This window comes from Conger conger, chromosome 3 (assembly GCF_963514075.1).
Source record: "Conger conger chromosome 3, fConCon1.1, whole genome shotgun sequence".
NCBI classification, from domain to species: Eukaryota; Metazoa; Chordata; class Actinopteri; order Anguilliformes; family Congridae; genus Conger; species Conger conger.
In genome coordinates this window covers 81109013-81126413 of record NC_083762.1, presented here as the reverse complement: position 1 = coordinate 81126413, position 17401 = coordinate 81109013, and the positions used below count along the sequence as shown (strand labels likewise).

Sequence of the window (17401 nt, the reverse complement as noted above, 5' to 3'; positions counted from 1 at the left end):
GTCGGTAAGCTGTCTGGCAGGTTTGAGAAGGGTGCATTCAGGGTTCCTGTCTGTCTTCCTGTGGGGCTGTGATTCTGTCGTTTCTTCACACATAAGTGTATCTGACATGGCCCGACACACAAGGGTGCGTGGAAGTCTGACACAAGTATCGACCCTGCTGTTCACCGAAACCCCATGGATTTCTCAGGGTCAAAGGTCGGAGGAGCTTCAGATGCGTGTTTATATTTATTCGGACTCAGCGAGTTCTGTGCGGATATTTATGTGTCTTGACAAGGATCTCGCACTCGCTATTGATTTCCTGATCACAGGGACAAAGTTCAAGATTGGCCGTGCCGGTCTCTAAATCTGCCGCTGGTACATGGAATTGAGGTTATACGCAAGCATAGTCTTCAGTGGGTAGGTTTACAAAAATCTAATGTCATTTTTTTGTCAAACAGTGGGTGGGAAGGTATTCATCCCTCCAGACAGCTATTAGCTGTATACCAGGTCACTTTTAAACAGTGAGTATATATTTCCCATCCATATACAGTGAGGTCCCTAAGTATTTGGACAGTGACAATTTCTAAGGGCTGTAATTTCTTCACGCTTTACTCCATATTGATGGGAATACCCACAGTGTGGACTGTCACCTTTAATTACCGGGCGCTACAACCATATAGAGTGAGCCCGGTACTGGTTATGGACCTTTAAAATTGTGTCCCTGTCCAAATACTTCCGGACCCGCCTGTAGGGGGGGCATCTTCCCTGCAGCGGGAGAATGTGAGCTCGATGCAGGGTGGTGTGAGAACATGGCTGGGGTGAATGCAGTGGAATGGCCTCAGCCTTTTCCTAGATTTCATATAAGATGGACAGGCCTCCATCATTTCCTTTATCCCGACACCGCATTTGCGATGCATGGATTTTCACGGTTGAGGACGCGAGACAAAGCGTTGCATTGTGGGTGATTTCTGTACCCAGGTGTCGAGGTAAAAGGACAGCCATGCTGGCCGCTGCAGATCCTGATGGCAGTTTAATTTCTTTCGAGTTTTATTTTTGTAACACTTAAGAATATGGTGCTTATATTAATGCTGACACCAGCACTAATGTGTGTTTTATACGGAAGAAACCCAAGGTTGATTTAAAATCCATTAGTAAATGTTGGCAAACATTTTTACTAGCATTTATTAATTTGAAATGTTAGTAATGCATTATTAAATATGTATAATGCAGCTTTTAAAAATGAAAAGGTATTGGAGGGGGTGTTGCCCTCGGTGCACGGCTGTTCATGGTGATAAAAAAAATATGACAGACGATACAAACTCTCTTTTTAAACTTTTCAGTGACTACGCAATACTTTCTCCATCTCTCAGTGCTCTCATGGTGTTCTTCAGTGTGCTGTGCTCTGGTCCTCCCAAGACTCCCTGTCATGAGTCCCCTTACCTGACAGAGCATCCATATTCACGCTGGGTCTTATTCCAGGTCACCGCGAGGCTTTGAGAAATCTGAGTGCTGGGGTGTGCTTGTGCGTGTGCGTGCGTGCGTGTGTGTGTGCAGAAGTGTGTGTGTGTGTGTGTGTGTGTGTGTGTGTGTGTGTGTGTGTGTGCGTGTGTGAGTGTGTGTCACTGCAGAAGTGTGTGTGTGTGTCTGTGTCTGGAGAAGGGTATGTGAGTGTGTGAGAGTTGGAGTGTGCAGCTCAGATATCCCAGATGCCCTTGCAGTACAGCTGTCAGATCTGCAAAGATGAATCTGTTTCAAAGATGCCCAACTGGAATCCTTAATGCGGAGGTGGAGCGCCAACCCTCAGGTTTTCTGTGCTGTTGTTGTTTTGTGGTTTTGTGGTTTGCCCTTTCCGTTTGTGTTCTCATTCCTACCTGTCAGTCCGAGCCCAGCCCAGTGTCCTCTCCCGCTCTGAGAGAGGGGGAATAATGCGGTAAAAAGAGGCTTCTGTTCCTTTCTGACCGCCACGCGCTCCACTGTTCTGTGAAAACGGTCAGAGAGCGTAAAATGTCTGCTCTCCGGCTCTCAGGACACGGCTGTGAGCCTGCAGCCCCCGCGTCTCTGAAGATGATGGAGTAAAGCGAGACACCGCGCTGCGTTTCATTCCAGACGCGTCACACTGGGATAATGTATGCAGATATGGGTTTGAAATTGCGTTTAAAATGCATAAATGCCAAACTGGAATGTCAGCAGTTTCCTGCAAAAAAGCCATGAGACAATTATATTCTTTTTTTTCTTTTCTTTTCTTTTTTTTTTTTTAAAAGATGAGGCTACTGTGTGTGTGTGTGTGTGTGTGTGTGTGTGTGTTCAAGCGAGTTCAAGTGTGTTGATTTGCTGATGGCACGTTCTCTCTGTAAGCTTCTCTCTGATTTATTATTGTACGGACTGTAGGTGTTGCTGCTCTTACCTGCAGGTTTAGGGGCGAGCGCCAAAGCAACACTCCTCTAACGCTGAAGTAACGTTCTCCTGCGGGCCTGAGTGAGGGATGAGTGGCTTGCCCACATCAGGGCTAGGAGAGAGAGAGAGAGGGAGAGAGCACGCAAGCTCATCTCTTTTTCCCCAGAGGTCAGGAGCGAGAGACGCCCCACTGTGAGACTTCCTGAAATGCCAGTGGGCAGAGCTGCTCCTCATGAATATGATTAAACCGGCTTCTCTCTGGAAACTTCAGAGATATTAATCACTAGTTTTGTGAGAGGAACCATGAGGTAGAACTGCTGAACTTAAAAGAGAGGCCCGAACAATCCCAGGTGTTGTTTCTGGTGGGAACACTTTGAGTGACGCACCATGGCTGAAAGCTGGTATGCCGTGGACCCTCTCCTTCTCTCTGTGACTCCTGGAGAGGAGCTGCTGCCAGCGGGGTCAGCCCAGCGGGGTCAGCCAGCCAGCCACAGAGAATGTGTCCATACCTCTTCACAGGCAGTTTAATTAAATGTTCTTTTATCAAAACTATCTGTAGCTACGTGACTGAGCTTGCTAGTGTGCTGATCTGTCACTATTAGTTTTCTAAACATTCTAAAAGCAACTGCCTTCAAGTCACTGAGGGAAGGAGAGTATCTTGGGCTAGGTAGATAGCACTTTTATTTAACCCCTGGAGGAGTCTGGTTGGGAGATGTATTGGAGAAGATTCTAGATTGACAGCCCTCCTGCCCTCTGGTGTGTGTGAAATGGAGCTACAAGCTGACTGAAGCTGACTGAAGCTGACTGAAGCTGACTGAAGCTGACTGAAGCTGACTGAAGCTGGCTGAAGCTGGCTGAAGCTGGCTGAAGCTGGCTGAAGCTGGCTGAAGCTGGCTGGCCCCCCAGTCCCAGTCCAAAGCAAGCTCTCAGTCATCAGATTTACCATCTGGCTGAACTGGTTTTGGCTGAGGAGGCTCAGAGCTCTTACAGCGCTGGGCAGAGTGTGGCAGGGTCCTCCCTTCCACACACGCTGAAGAAACAATACGGGGTGAGCCTTTCCTGGAACTCCATCAGACCTGGGTCACATACGTAATTGTTTTTGATTAAAGTGCTTTTCTGTGCTCAATTGACCTTGCCTGATGCATTTGAACCAGCCACGAGGACCTGAAGGCGGGGCTTGCAGTATTTGGCACCGGTGTGAACTGTACGTTATAAAACCTGCAGAGTTATCCCGTAAGCTGTCACAAGCGGTCGTGACTATGCATCGCAGTTTGTAAGCAACGCTGTAACACTGTCATAATGGATAAGGAACATTCACATACAAGAACATATTCTGATTAACCCGCTCAAAGTGATAACTGCATGCAGTCTGATCGTTCTGTGGCATCGGGGATCGGCTGCCATGACTTATATGGGCAGCGTCTCATGCTTATGACAGAGCGTCTCATGCTTATGACAGAATCAGGCTAGGTAGGTTATACGGAGTATAGTTTAAGGAAAGCGCTACCCGGTGTTAAACACCATCATGCTGATGTTCTCCGGTAGGCTTTTGCGTTGTAAAGGTGGCAGCAGTGCGGCGTTATTTATGGTCCTAGCGGGTTGTTCTGTGTGGTCCAGTGGACCGGGTTCGTTCTGTGTATGACCGACCCCGTCTCTGCAGCGCGGAGCGCGCTCCGTGCGCGATGCTAACGTAGCCGCGCCGCGGGCTGCAGGATAATTGGTTCCTGTGCGGCGGGTCGGCCGTTAGATTGAGATTCAGTGCGGGGCGAGGGGCCCAGCCAAGGACGGCGCCTCAGAGGTAACGGACACGCCTGACCGGCAGCAGACGGGCGCGGACCGCGCGCGCGGTCAGGCACGCTTCAGCCTGAAGCAGTGCCTTCTGGGGGCCGGCGCCTGCTCTGTCATTAAGGTGAAATGATGGATCTTCCTGACGGGTCGGTGCGGTTTGTTCATCTGGCCGAGGGCCCGCTTCGCTGGGTTTCAGTGCGGCCCGGCTCCTCCCGCCCGGGTCCGGTCTCGGGGTCGGACCTCGTCCGGACCGTGCACCTGTTCTGGCTTGCCCTCTCCGCCCCCCCCTCCTCCCCCAGGCTGGGAGGTTAATAGAGTTCTCGCCTCTCGGACTCTGCTCACCTTGGGGGCGAGACGTGTGAGCTCCGCAGTAAGTGATGTCGATCGCAGACCGCCTCGCCCCCCCCCCCTCCGGAGGGGGAAGGGCTCTGATTGGTTCAAACGGGGAGAGTGACCTCCTCCCATGCTGTGAGGTTTGAGTGGACTCTGTGAAGATTCTCTGCTCTGCTCAGATGTTCTCTGTGACCGGAACTTCACTGAAAACCCTTTGAGGTGTGAGGTCACACATATGTGATCAGAATGTTAACTCGCCACGTTCTGATGCTGATCACTGCTGGTAATGGCATGCAGTGGAGTTCTAGAACACTGACTTCATTGACTCCCGAGTTCTAGAATGTTGGAAAAAACCTTACACACACACACCCCCCCAATACTCTTCACAGGGTTAAAACCACACCATTTCAAACCGGGAGCAGGATTCCTTCCTTTTTGGCTTACAGTTGTGATGCTTTTCCTCGGCATAGCATACGGTAATCTGACACCTGGGTCAGGTACCTGAATATTCAGCTAACGGCTCTTCCAACAATGGTCCCTGCTCATGGGCAGTAAAGCAGAACGTCTTTTCTGGTCATTGCTCGGTAAATATACCGTTAAACCTCTCTGTCTGGAGGACACATTCCGCTGCGATTCACCGCCTCGCCGCGCAATCCATCCAATTTTCAGCTACACCTGTTTCCACACCTCAGTTCCTGACCTGTAGAGAATAGGACAATTCTTTCCAGGTGAGAGGTGACCTCGTGTAGCAGCATGTCGTATCCAGGTACAAGCCATCCCGGTGGTGAGTCAGCACTGCTGATCTGAGCCAGGCTCGTTTCTGCTCCTTGTTTCTGCTCCTGATATGAACGATCCTCCTTTCTGCTCCTCCTTTCTGCTCCTGATTTGAGCCAGGCTCGTTTCTGCTCCTTGTTTCTGCTCCTGATATGAAAGATCCTCCTTTCTGCTCCTCGTTTCTGCTCCTGATTTGAGCCAGGCTCGTTTCTGCTCCTGATATGAGCGCGGCTCGTTTCTGCTCCTCGTTTCTGCTCCTGATATGTGCCAGGCTCTTTTCTGCTCCTCGTTTCTGCTCCAGATATGAGCGCGGCTCGTTTCTGCTCCTTGTTTCTGCTCCTGATATGAGCCAGGCTCTTTTCTGCTCCTCGTTTCTGCTCCTGATTTGAGCCAGGCTCTTTTCTGCTCCTCGTTTCTGCTCCTGATATGTGCCAGGCTCTTTTCTGCTCCTCGTTTCTGCTCCTGATATGAGCGCGGCTCGTTTCTGCTCCTCGTGTCTCCGCTCAGACGGCGCGTTCGCGGGCGCTCAGCGCGGGGGGGGGGGGGTGTCGGTGCCTTTATCAGAGGAGACGGCGGCCATCTTTCCCCCGCCGGGCCGGATCTCTCCGTAATTGAATTCGCTCTTTTGAATTTCCATTAGCGGCGCGCCTCGGCTCTCCCTCCTCCTCCTCCTCCTCCTCCTCCTCGTTCTCGCCTTTGTGCTCATTCCCTCCGCTCGCTCCCTCTCCCGGGCACAGGGCTGCGGTCGCAGAGACGCACACCAGCCAAAGACGATGTTTTTAAATGTTCTTTTTGCTTAGAAGCATTTGCGTGTTTTGGAAAACGCACAAAGGGGGACATGTTTGTTCCTTTTAACATAATTACAAGGCTCTAATACTCGTAGATTTTGGCGGCCACAAGGTTAATAATCATGACTTTCATCCCATTTCTACTATATTATCATCGCTTGAGAGACTCCATCTTAAGGTTTTGTGAAGTAAAAGCTCATTAATTTATATTATGTTTTTCATTTCGAACTCAAAAGAGAATTTTTATTGTATTTTTATGGCTAAGGAGCATTTCACTAACCTCATCTGGGAAGCAGCTTACTGCCTTTCTCTAGAGTTACAGAAGAGCTTTTATATTTGGGTGATATCTACTGAAATATCTGATACTTATTTTACTCTGATAAATATTTTACATATGGATGCATACTTATTTATTTATTTATTTTTACTAATATGTAAAGTAGGAAAAGTTCTTGTATAATTCAATACTAGCTACGGAATTGCAATATTTGTTTGATGCAGAGTTGGAGAATCCAGGGCCAGAAAGTGAAAGTCGTCCTCAGTACTTTGTTCCTATCACCTGAGTGTGCTGATGAGCACAATTCTCCAGCCGGGAGGCGGAACTAATGAGTGAAATCAGCTGCCTGAGCTCATGGGTGGTAGAAACACACGCCAAAAACTTTCTGACCCCTGGACTTTCAACCTGGACTTTGAAGAGCATTGGAAATGGCAAAATCACTTCCAGTGGATTTCACAATTGAGGGCCTTAACATACTGTGTGTGTGTGTGTGTGTGTGTGTGTGTGTGTGTGTGTGTGTGTGTGTGTGTGTGTGTGTGTGTGTGTGTGTGTGTGTGTGTGTGTGTGTGTGTGTGTGTGTGTGTGTGTGTGTGTGTGTGTGTGTGTGTGTGTGTGTGTGTGTGTGTGTGTGTGTCAGACCTGGATCGAATATGTCACTGTTTTACATTGAAATACTTTTCTGTTCTCTATTGATCTTGCCTTGTGCAGTTGAGCCAACCAAGAGGACCAGAAGCTGGGGTTAGCACTTTTTGAGAGTATTTCACAGGTTCCAATACACCAGGCAAGCTCAGTAAACTGTAGAAAAGTATTATTTGAACCCAAAAAAAAAATAAAGATTCTGTATTTGACCCAGGTCTGGCGTGGGTAAAGCTCTCCGTGTGAACGCTTATGGGCCTGGTGCTGGAGGCTGAGGGGAGATGGTGGGGGGGTTTGGGGGGGACTCAGGCATTACCCTTCAGCGCGGCTGAGTGGGAGTGGGTCGTCTGCAGGAACCTCTCTGGCGAAAATGAGAACGGAGCGGGTTGCCAGGTCCATGATTCAGAAAGCGGCCTCTGCCTGCATTAGCTTATTGCTGCCATGTCTGTCATAACCCATAATCCCCCTCTCCCTCCCCCTTCCCTGCCCCTCTGTACTCCTCTTCAAAATAAATTACCTTTCTCAGGATCGCTGGTTACCTCTGGGCTTCCGGTAATTTGCCTTATGAACGACCTTTAAATGTTGTCTCTCTCTCTGTCTCTCTCTCTCTCTCTCTCTCTCTCTCTGTCTCTCTCTCTCTCTCTCTCTCTCTCTGTCTCTCTCTCTGTCTCTCTCTGTCTCTCTCTGTCTGTGTCCTCAGGGACTCAGAAGGACGGAAGCTGTGTAAGAAAATGAAAGTTGATCCGGGGTCGAAAAAAGGAGGGCTGGAGATCCTGCATTACAAGTGAGTCGCTTAGTCTGTGAGTCAGTCAGTCAGTGCGTGAGTCGGTCAGTCAGTGCGTGAGTCGGTCAGTCAGTGCGTGAGTCGGTCAGTCAGTGGGTGAGTCGGTCAGTGAGTGGGTGAGCGGGTCAGTCAATGGGTGAGTCAGTCAGTGGGTCAGTGGGTGAGTCAGTCTGTGGGTGGGTGGGTCAGTGTTTGTTTAGCACAGAGTTTTGCTGAATGTGCTGTTCCTATAGCCGCTGTAACTGAATGTTTCTCCTCAGGGACGGTTCCTTCCACACAGAGTACGACAGGCCATCAACATTTAAGGTAATTTCTGAAAACTGGAATGCTCTGCAAGTTCACAGTTTTTTTTCGAATGCTAGAAGATGCACTGGAGAGCAGAAAATAATCCTCAAGCCCCGTAAATCGAATTATTTTCATATTTTATTCCAGCTTCTGTCAGGTTCTTTTTATTAAAATTAATTCTGTGCTGAATACACATTATTCCTCTGTCCTGCTGCAGCAGTTGCAGTGAGTTCTTGTTGAACTGTGTGTGTGTGTGTGTGTGTGTGTGTGTGTGTGTGTGTGTGTGTGTGCGCTGCGATTGTGTACGCGGTCTTTTACACGGCTCTGAAAGTCCTTCAGGAATACTTCCAGTGGCCAATAGCCATTAGATACGAGCTATATGCAACAGACCAACAGATTTTGTGTGAATGCATTTACGAGCATTTCAGGGTTTATGGACGGACATAACCATGACATGATTGCATTAGGTACATGCGGATTTATGTACAGTTAGTGTTCTGATGCGACAAGACGCTTTGGAATTCCCCAGGTTCTCAACTCGTGTCAGCCTTTCAGTGTTCCTGCCATATGCCGTGATCTCCTGTCGCACGCTTACAATGCTAATCACGCTAATAATGCTAACAACGCTAATATCGCTAACAACGCTAATATCGCTAATAACGCTAACAACGCTAGCAACGCTAGCCATGCTTGTAAAGCTTTATGTAGCACGTACGTGGCTTTAACGAGCAGGCGAGCGGCAGCGTTTAACCGCACACGTGTTCCTTCGTGTCCATATGGCCTTTCCCCGGTCATACCCGGAGTACGGACGTCTCTGCCCCGGCGTTTCACAGCACATCGAGAGAACTGAGCTGAACCGAGAGAGAGGGAGAGAACGTTAATAAAATTGGCTTAATTGTATTTTCTAATTAAACGGAGCACGTAGGTAAGTGGCTTGAGAAATTGCGTGCAATGAGTAGAACTAATTCTGTCTGCCCGCACGATACTCCCCCGAGCCCAGGAATACTGAGGCCCTGTCTGAAACTGTGTACTCTTCAGTGTTTCAGTTTGAGTGCACTGGTTGAGAAAGTTAAGTGCCAGATTTTCTCTATATTATTGCATTATATTACACTTATTTTGCTGACGTTTTTATCCAAAGCAACTTGGTTGATGACACTAAGCAGGGGCCAATCCTCCCCTGGAGCAATGTGGGGTTAAGGGCCTTGCTCAAGGGCCCAACGGCTGTGCAGATCTTGCCATGGGTACACCGGGGCTTGAACCACCAACCTTCCAGTCAGGCGCCTTACTTCCCACAGGACTCCAGGCTGCCCCTCTAAATCTAGCGTACTTAAAATCCCAGGATGATATGAGGTTTATTCTTGGAGTTTTGCTGAGTGTATTTGTGAGCACACTTGAGTGCATGGGACATGTGTACTGCAGTGGACTCTGACCCAGCAAACACAAAAGTCAGTGTTATATCTAACATTGTCTCAACGTTGCGCCGACATTATGAGAATGTTTTGTGTTAGCTGGGTACTGTGAGGAAGATGCACACTACAGTGGAGACTTGAACACTCTTTGTGATGTGCACTTGTTGTGAGCGGTGTGTACTGCACTTATTACATTATAGCTGTTATCCCACCCTTCTCTTATCCAGAGCAACCTGGAAAACTTTTTTTGCCGAGTATCCATTTTTACAACTTCATTATACTTCACTGCCTTATTAAATGCCCTTTGGTAGGCCCTGCTGTACGAAATCAGAGACGAGGAGGCCTTTTCGCGGCACTTGTTTAAGCAAAGGGTGTAGAACGAACGGGATGTCTGCGCTGATGTAACGGGTGTGTTTGTGAAGCGCCGTCTCTGTTCCACGGGTTTGCGTTCACTCGTCAGGCGGCTCCCGAGCAGCCCGGGCGCGAGTGTCGACGCTGTCGCGGCGAGGCGTGATTAAAGGACCCGCCTGGCAGCCGCTGCCATCGTCAGCTCTGGCGGAGCTGCGGGTTATTATGTCTGTGGTGAAACGCAAACTGGCGGCGAGCGTTTCCTCCTGAACCCAGCCTCTCCGCCGGGCTCGCGGCCGCTGAGCGCTGGTTATACACGGCCTGCTCTCTCTGGCGCTCGCTCTGCCCTGTTTGAGTTCCCACAGAGCGCTTCCTGCTGTCTCTGGGTCCTCATTGGTCAGTGTGGGGGGGGGAGGGGGGCTGCCTCATTCAGAACTGCAGTGGCTGAAGCAGTGCGCTGTTAGACATCACCACGGGAACCTATCACTCGGTAATGGTGTTCTGATTGGCTGAGCAGGGAGGGTCACCCCTGCTCCCGTCTCCTCAGCAGACCCCCGAGACCCCATCAGCTCAGAGCCTCATCTGTCATGCACACGCACGCACACGCACACACACATGCACACACTCTCTCTCTCTCTCTCTCACACGCACACACACACACACACACACACACACACACACACACACACTGCTGTACCTATAAACAGACACACACACACACTGCTGTACTTAGACACACACACACATACATAACACACACACACACACATACATAACACACATACTCACACACACTCACACTGTGTGGTTAGTACGTGTTTGTATGTGTGCCTGCATGTTTGTTTACGTGTGTGCATATGAACAACAGCAATCATTCAGTGAAAGCTCTCCTACAGTACAGCATACAGTGACATTACTGATGAAGTACAGTGACATGCTGAAGGCATGGTTTTAATACCAGCACATTCAGGCCTTTCAGCCCATCTGGGGCTGTGATTCTGCAGAACATGGAGAGAAAGCGTAAACCTGTCCAGTGTGATCATGAGCAGCCCAGGGGCTCCGAGCATGTGACCCTGACGCTGTCATGCTTTCTGTTTCTCGAGTTTCAAAGAATACTCAACGCATCGCTTAGGAAACTGTCCTGGTGATCGTTGTCATCTCTCATTCCTGCAGTCCGGGGGTCCATGCCTATCCGTGTGTGTCAGAGTAGAAATGAGAGCCATCTTTAAAAACCAGGTTGTTCTCAGAAACGGGTCTGGGGTATGTGTTTGGAGTGCTTTCATTGGTCTTGGGTGGGTAGTGTTCTCCTCACTGTGTTCAGGAGGAGGTGTGCTTGGTCGGGGCAGGAAGGCTTTGGGAGGGAAGATCTCTGCGGTTGGGTACTGATTACTTGTTTGTCTGTTGCAGTCATGCACCTGCAGTTTATTTTTGCTGGTCTAAATAAAGAAAGGGCAGTCTAAAATAAGATGTGCCTGGATGTGAGAAAGTTTATAGTTTTTGCGCATTTATTCCAAATGCGCACAAAAACTTGGAAACCAACCTGTGTCGGAAGACGGGCACTTCACGCCTATGGTGAGGTGTGGTGGTGAGGTTTTGGTGGTGAGGTGCTTCTGCATCTCCTGGTCCCGGGGTTCATGTTCAGGTCAATGGAAAAATTACTTTTTTTGGCCAAAAACCTGGTGACCTTCCCTCCACCAAGAACTTTGAACTTTTGCCACAAGTGGGCTTCCAGCAAGGCCGTAATTCAAGAATACCTCCGAATCAAACAGTACATGGTTAACACACCTCAAACTTAGGCTTTTAGAATGCCATATCCTGACTTGAATCTTAGTAAATATATTCACCCATCCAATCTCGTAACAATATGTAAAGATGACTTCGCAGAAGTAGTGTTTTTCTTCCATATGCAGGGCGAGTACTGAAAACAGGGGTACACACATTTTAGGAAATAAAACCACTTGTTAAAAATGTTTCTGTGAATAGTTTTGTTAGAATAAAATAAAATAACCGTTTTTCACATTATTGAGCATAAAATATAGCTCATTACCTGTCTTTATTTCATTTTTGGCTCGTCTTTATCAAAGACGGCAGTTATTCTGCAGTTGACTGTGTGTGAATTAGGCTTCCTGATTGCTTTGCCAGTCAGTTTTTGTACTCTCTGTTTCCTGAGCTAATGGTGCATGCATTTAGTCTTTTCTGCAGGGGGTTTAGATGAAATCCTAATACAGAGTAGGGCTCATTATACACTGACAATTTCGTGATGGTTTTCAGTCCCGAAAAAAATGTTCTGACAAGTGCCGAAATGAACGGCTTATGGGGGTAAGGTTTGTGTTTGTATCGGTCATTTTTCCGTGACATGTTTAGGGGGGAATGAGTGGTAACAGGCCTGGTCAAAACGTTTGTCCTTTTAATTTTTCCTTTCTTTCTCCTTTCTCCTGGCAGTCCATGGTCGCCTTTCTGAAGGACCCAACTGGAGCACCGTTATGGGAGGAGAACCCGGAGGCCAAAGACGTCACGCACATCGAGAGTGAAAAGGTGAGCCCCTGCCCGTCAAAATGGCCGCTTCTGAGGTCTCTTTCGGGTGAGGTGCGCTTTGTTAGGGTTGGAGTGAACCTACAGGACGGTAGATCTCCAGGAACAGGGTTGGGCAGCCCTGCTCTAGCTGTTGAATGAGGTGCGCTTTGTTAGGGTTGGAGTGAACCTACAGGACGGTAGATCTCCAGGAACAGGGTTGGGCAGCCCTGCTCTAGCTGTTGAATGAGGTGTGGCTTTGTTAGGGTTGGAGTGAAAACCTACAGGACGGTAGATCTCCAGGAACAGGGTTGGGCAGCCCTGCTCTAGCTGTTGAATGAGGTGTGGCTTTGTTAGGGTTGAGTGAAAACCTACAGGACGGTAGATCTCCAGGAACAGGGTTGGGCAGCCCTGCTCTAGCTGTTGAATGAGGTGTGGCTTTGTTAGGGTTGGAGTGAAAACCTACAGGACGGTAGATCTCCAGGAACAGGGTTGGGCAGCCCTGCTCTAGCTGTTGACTGAGGTGCGCTTTGTTAGGGTTGGAGTGAACCTACAGGACGGTAGATCTCCAGGAACAGGGTTGGGCAGCCCTGCTCTAGCTGTTGAATGAGGTGTGGCTTTGTTAGGGTTGGAGTGAAAACCTACAGGACGGTAGATCTCCAGGAACAGGGTTGGGCAGCCCTGCTCTAGCTGTTGAATGAGGTGTGGCTTTGTTAGGGTTGGAGTGAAAACCTACAGGACAGTAGATCTCCAGGAACAGGGTTGGGCAGCCCTGCTCTAGCTGTTGAATGAGGTGTGGCTTTGTTAGGGTTGGAGTGAAAACCTACAGGACGGTAGATCTCCAGGAACAGGGTTGGGCAGCCCTGCTCTAGCTGTTGAATGAGGTGTGGCTTTGTTAGGGTTGGAGTGAGAACCTACAGGACGGTAGATCTCCAGGAACAGGGTTGGGCAGCCCTGCTCTAGCTGTTGAATGAGGTGTGGCTTTGTTAGGGTTGGAGTGAAAACCTACAGGACAGTAGATCTCCAGGAACAGGGTTGGGCAGCCCTGCTCTAGCTGTTGAATGAGGTGTGGCTTTGTTAGGGTTGGAGTGAAAACCTACAGGACGGTAGACCTTCAGGAACAGGGTTGGGCAGCCCTGCTCTTGCTGGTGAATGAAGAGGAGGCTTTTCTCTTCATTGCTGAAAATCCCAGTCAAAAATGAGCCAATGAAACGGCTCCGTCCTCACCTGCGGCCCGCTGTGTACACGCTGCATCTGCCTAATCGCCGATAAAATCAGCCCAGGCCTCCTCTGAACAATGTTTGCTTTGCTTTAGAGAGAAAATAAAAAAGAAAAGAAAATCAAGTGGGCAAACCCGTTTTTTTTTTTTTTTCTTCCTCAGCACCAGAGTGCCCATCTCTCTTTAATGTGCGTCTGGAGCGGAAAGTGGAGTGGCTTAACCTTCTCCTCCTGCACAACTGGAGTTACAGATTGAGATTCTGCTCTGGGAAAAAGTCTGCAGTATTTGAAAGTGGTCTACTTTTATAACCAGCTAGGTTTATAAAGTTTCTGTAAATGCATTCTGTGTCCAAACGAATGCATGCCCTGGGTGGCATGTTTTATAGAGCCATCATCTCTGGCACTGTGGGGTTTTCACATCCTAAAAAAACTCCCTGGCTTTTGAGAGTTTGGATATAAACTCCTAAAACCTGACAGGCTTTGAGCCTGATCTGTTCAGATCTCAACACCAGTTTGGGGCTTCAGCGAAATGTAAGAGCGGAAAGCAAAAAAGAATCACTAAAACTCTAAAAACGGAACCCACACACTCAGCAGATTCTCACACACACACCACACACACACACACAGACACACACGCGTCACGGCCGTCGAATGAAAACACGCTTTCGACAAAAAAAAAAGTGTCTTGCTTTGAATGTGTTTCTGAGAGCCGGCGTGCTGTTCGTTCTTCATCCGTGTTCCGCCTCCGGGGCGGATATGGGGTGTCAGCGGCAGAATTCCAGGTGCGGAAAAACAGGGACGTCTCCGGAGTCTCAGTAACGCGCTTACGAGGAGGAGTAAACAGAAATAACTCAAACCCACGGCCAGCTGTATCTTAATCCGCCAGCTTGTGTGGAGGCTCTTTTCAGTGCACTCTGAATGGGACACATGCAACCACTGCTGCACAGAGAACCTGGGGAACACTCAGAACCCAGGGAGAACCCGGGGGGACACGTGGAACCCAGGGGTGAACACTGCCGTGTGTGTGTGTGTGTGTGTGTGTGTGTGTGTGTGTGTGTGTGTGTGTGTGTGTGTGTGTGTGTGTGTGTGTGTGTGTGTGTGTGTGTGTGTGTGTGTGTGTGTGTGTGTGTGTTGGGGGGTCCATTGTTCCCCGTTTCCCAGCAACCTGTTCTGTAACGCCATGGAAACCCCATCTCTCTGGGAATGCACAGAACCGGGATAGAGGTGTTTGCTGTGCAGTTTAATAGTGTGGGAACATAATTAACACGGATGTTTTCAGAAGAAAAGCACACACAGACGGCAGTTAGCGCCCGTGTGGATTTCCTCAGAGGTTCTGTGAGTCTACAGAACTCAGTAATGGGGTGGAATATAAAATTGTGAGGGAGAGGGGGGGGGACTCGAGGGGAAACGATCAATTCTGTACTCGCCCTTACAGTTCCATCAAATGCATTTACTGAGGAAGTACTGCGTTAGGTGTGTGTGTGTGTGTGTGTGTGTGTGTGTGTGTGTGTGTGTGAGTGTGTGAGTGTGTGAGTGTGTGAGAGTGTGAGAGTGTGAAATCATGTTTTAATAAAAGGTTTTTATTCTCTCTCTCTCAGGACTTCAGGAAGCTGTTGAAGAGAGAGGACCGGCCCGTCCTCATGATGTTTTACGCGCCGTGTAAGTCCCTGTCTCCGGCGCCCTGCGATCGTGACCCGCGTCCGTTAGTAACCGCCCGCCGCCCGCCGCCCGCCCGCCGCCCTGGAACAGCGCTCCACGGGGGAGCGGCCAGCGACCGTAAATTAACCGTCCCGTCCGTCGGAGTTCTTCATAACTGATACGCTCCGCCAGCAACCCGTGTCCGGGCCCGGTCCAGCGCCACGTCCCAGAATAAGTTATGTCAGGCGAGGCGTTCAGGTCGTCCGTCAGCGCCCCTCCGCCGGGCTTCGGCTGGGGAACGCGGAGGCTCTGTCCCGTCAGGCGCTTAAAGTGATGGACGGCGGCGTCGTCCGCGGAAAAAGGCTGGAAAATGTTGTGGCTGGAAGGCTGATTCTGTAGAAGGATGAAGTCGTTCCTCCAGAGCGACCGGCCCCGCCGATAGGCCCTCCTGGGAAGGAGGTTTTGGGTTTGAGTCCCGCCCCGCCCGGATCCTCTCTGTGTGGAGCGTGTGTGTGTTCTGGTCTCCGCCCACGGTCCAAAGACGTGTCGCCCACGGTCCCTCGGGTGGAGAAGAGCTTCCCTGGGGGTATCCGACAAATTCACACAAATGTTATTAATGTGTTATTAATGTACAGTGACCTCGTCGAATAAACTCATTAAACTCCATTTCCCCTCACATTACCCATTTTAATTATAATCCGTTTCTTTTAAAAGGGTTCCGATTGTTCTTTGTTGTTGTTCTGATTTGTTTTAAATTAATTGGTAAAGATAAGAATGAAAAACGGAGGGTTATTTCAGCGGTTGTCCTTCCCGTTTATAACGGTATTTATTTTATTTCTCAGTGGATAGGGCTCTTGTGTGTATGACGGTTATGTAATTGTCACTGCTGCTGTTGATGCAGTCACTCCCCCCGTTGACTCAGTGAGGGCCGCTACGCTAACGGCCTGGTTCATCCTCCCTCCAGCTGCATCGCTGGTCACAGTCACATTCGGTGAATGGTTGGCATTTATATAGCGCCTTTATCCAAAGCGCTGTACAATTGATGCTTCTCCATTCACCCATTCATACACACACTCACACACCGACGGCGATTGGCTGCCATGCAAGGCGCCGACCAGCTCGTCAGAAGCATTTGGGGGTTAGGTGTCTTGCCCAGGGACACTTCGACACAGCCCGGGCGGGGGATCGAACCGGCAACCCTCCGACTGCCAGACGACTGCTCTTACTGCCTGAGCCAATGAGACGACTGCTCTTACTGCCTGAGCCAATGAGACGACTGCTCTTACTGCCTGAGCCAATGAGACGACTGCTCTTACTGCCTGAGCCAATGAGACGACTGCTCTTACTGCCTGAGCCATGTCGCCCAACCACTATTTGGTAATAGTGCGTTATAACCTCTAGATTTCTGTGTGATGACAGTGCCCCACGCCCGGTCCCCCGCGCCCGGTCCCCCGCGCCCCGTCCCCCACGCCCCGTCCCCCACGCCCGGTCCCCCGCGCCCCGTCCCCCCCGCCCGGTCCCCCACGCCCCGTCCCCCGCGCCCGGTCCCCCGCGCCCCGTCCCCCACGCCCCGTCCCCCACGCCCCGTCCCCCACGCCCCGTCCCCCACGCCCCGTCCCCCCCGCGAAAACTGTGACTTTGGGCCGAGGCCAAACCTCGCCGAGCTCCCTGCTTTTAAAACGCTTCACAAGTTCTCCCTCCGGAGAGGTGAGCGGGGGACGGGACCCGGAATAACTCATTCCGTTCGGAGTTCTGTAATTCCAGCCAAGAAAAATGTCCTGGATTTTCTTTTGTACTGTCTCACTTTTTTTTTTTTTTGCCTTTTAATTTTGAAAGAGTAATATTCCCTTTGTTCATAAAGCCCATGGAATTAGTAGTGGCGGGCCGGGTTCTGTGTCTGCAGATGATCCCCCCCCCGACAGGGCTCTGATTAAATATTAGCCTCTGATTTCCCACAATGCCGCCTGTTTGGCCGAGGTCCAGGGAGCGCCCCCTGTGGTCACTGGGAGAACTGCAGCGTCTGGTCTCTCTGAGTCAGGGACGGCAGGGGGAGGAACTGATGAGCAGAAAGGAGGTCACTGCTGTCTGCTGATTGGCCCTCCTGCTGAACACTCATGTCATTGTTTTCTTCTCTCTTTTTATTGTCTTTCCATCTCTCTCTCCCTCCCTCTCTCTCTCTCTCTCCCTCCCTCTCTCTCTCTCTCTCTCTCTCTCTCTCTCTCTCTCTCTCCAGGGTGTG

At 49.9% G+C, this 17401-nt stretch overlaps 1 protein-coding gene across 1 annotated transcript in view; it reads left to right on the top strand.

Annotated features, from left to right (window-relative positions):
- Positions 1 to 17401, top strand: part of pdia5 (protein disulfide isomerase family A, member 5) — a 67174-nt gene that overhangs the window by 19256 nt on the left and 30517 nt on the right. Inside the window, exons 4-8 of the mRNA XM_061234155.1 lie at positions 7670 to 7753; positions 8014 to 8059; positions 12238 to 12330; positions 15123 to 15183; positions 17396 to 17401. The exon at positions 17396 to 17401 is cut by the window's right edge and continues 62 nt beyond it. Of these exons, the coding sequence (XP_061090139.1) occupies positions 7670 to 7753; positions 8014 to 8059; positions 12238 to 12330; positions 15123 to 15183; positions 17396 to 17401 (290 nt within the window). The remainder of the gene's footprint in view (positions 1 to 7669; positions 7754 to 8013; positions 8060 to 12237; positions 12331 to 15122; positions 15184 to 17395) is intronic.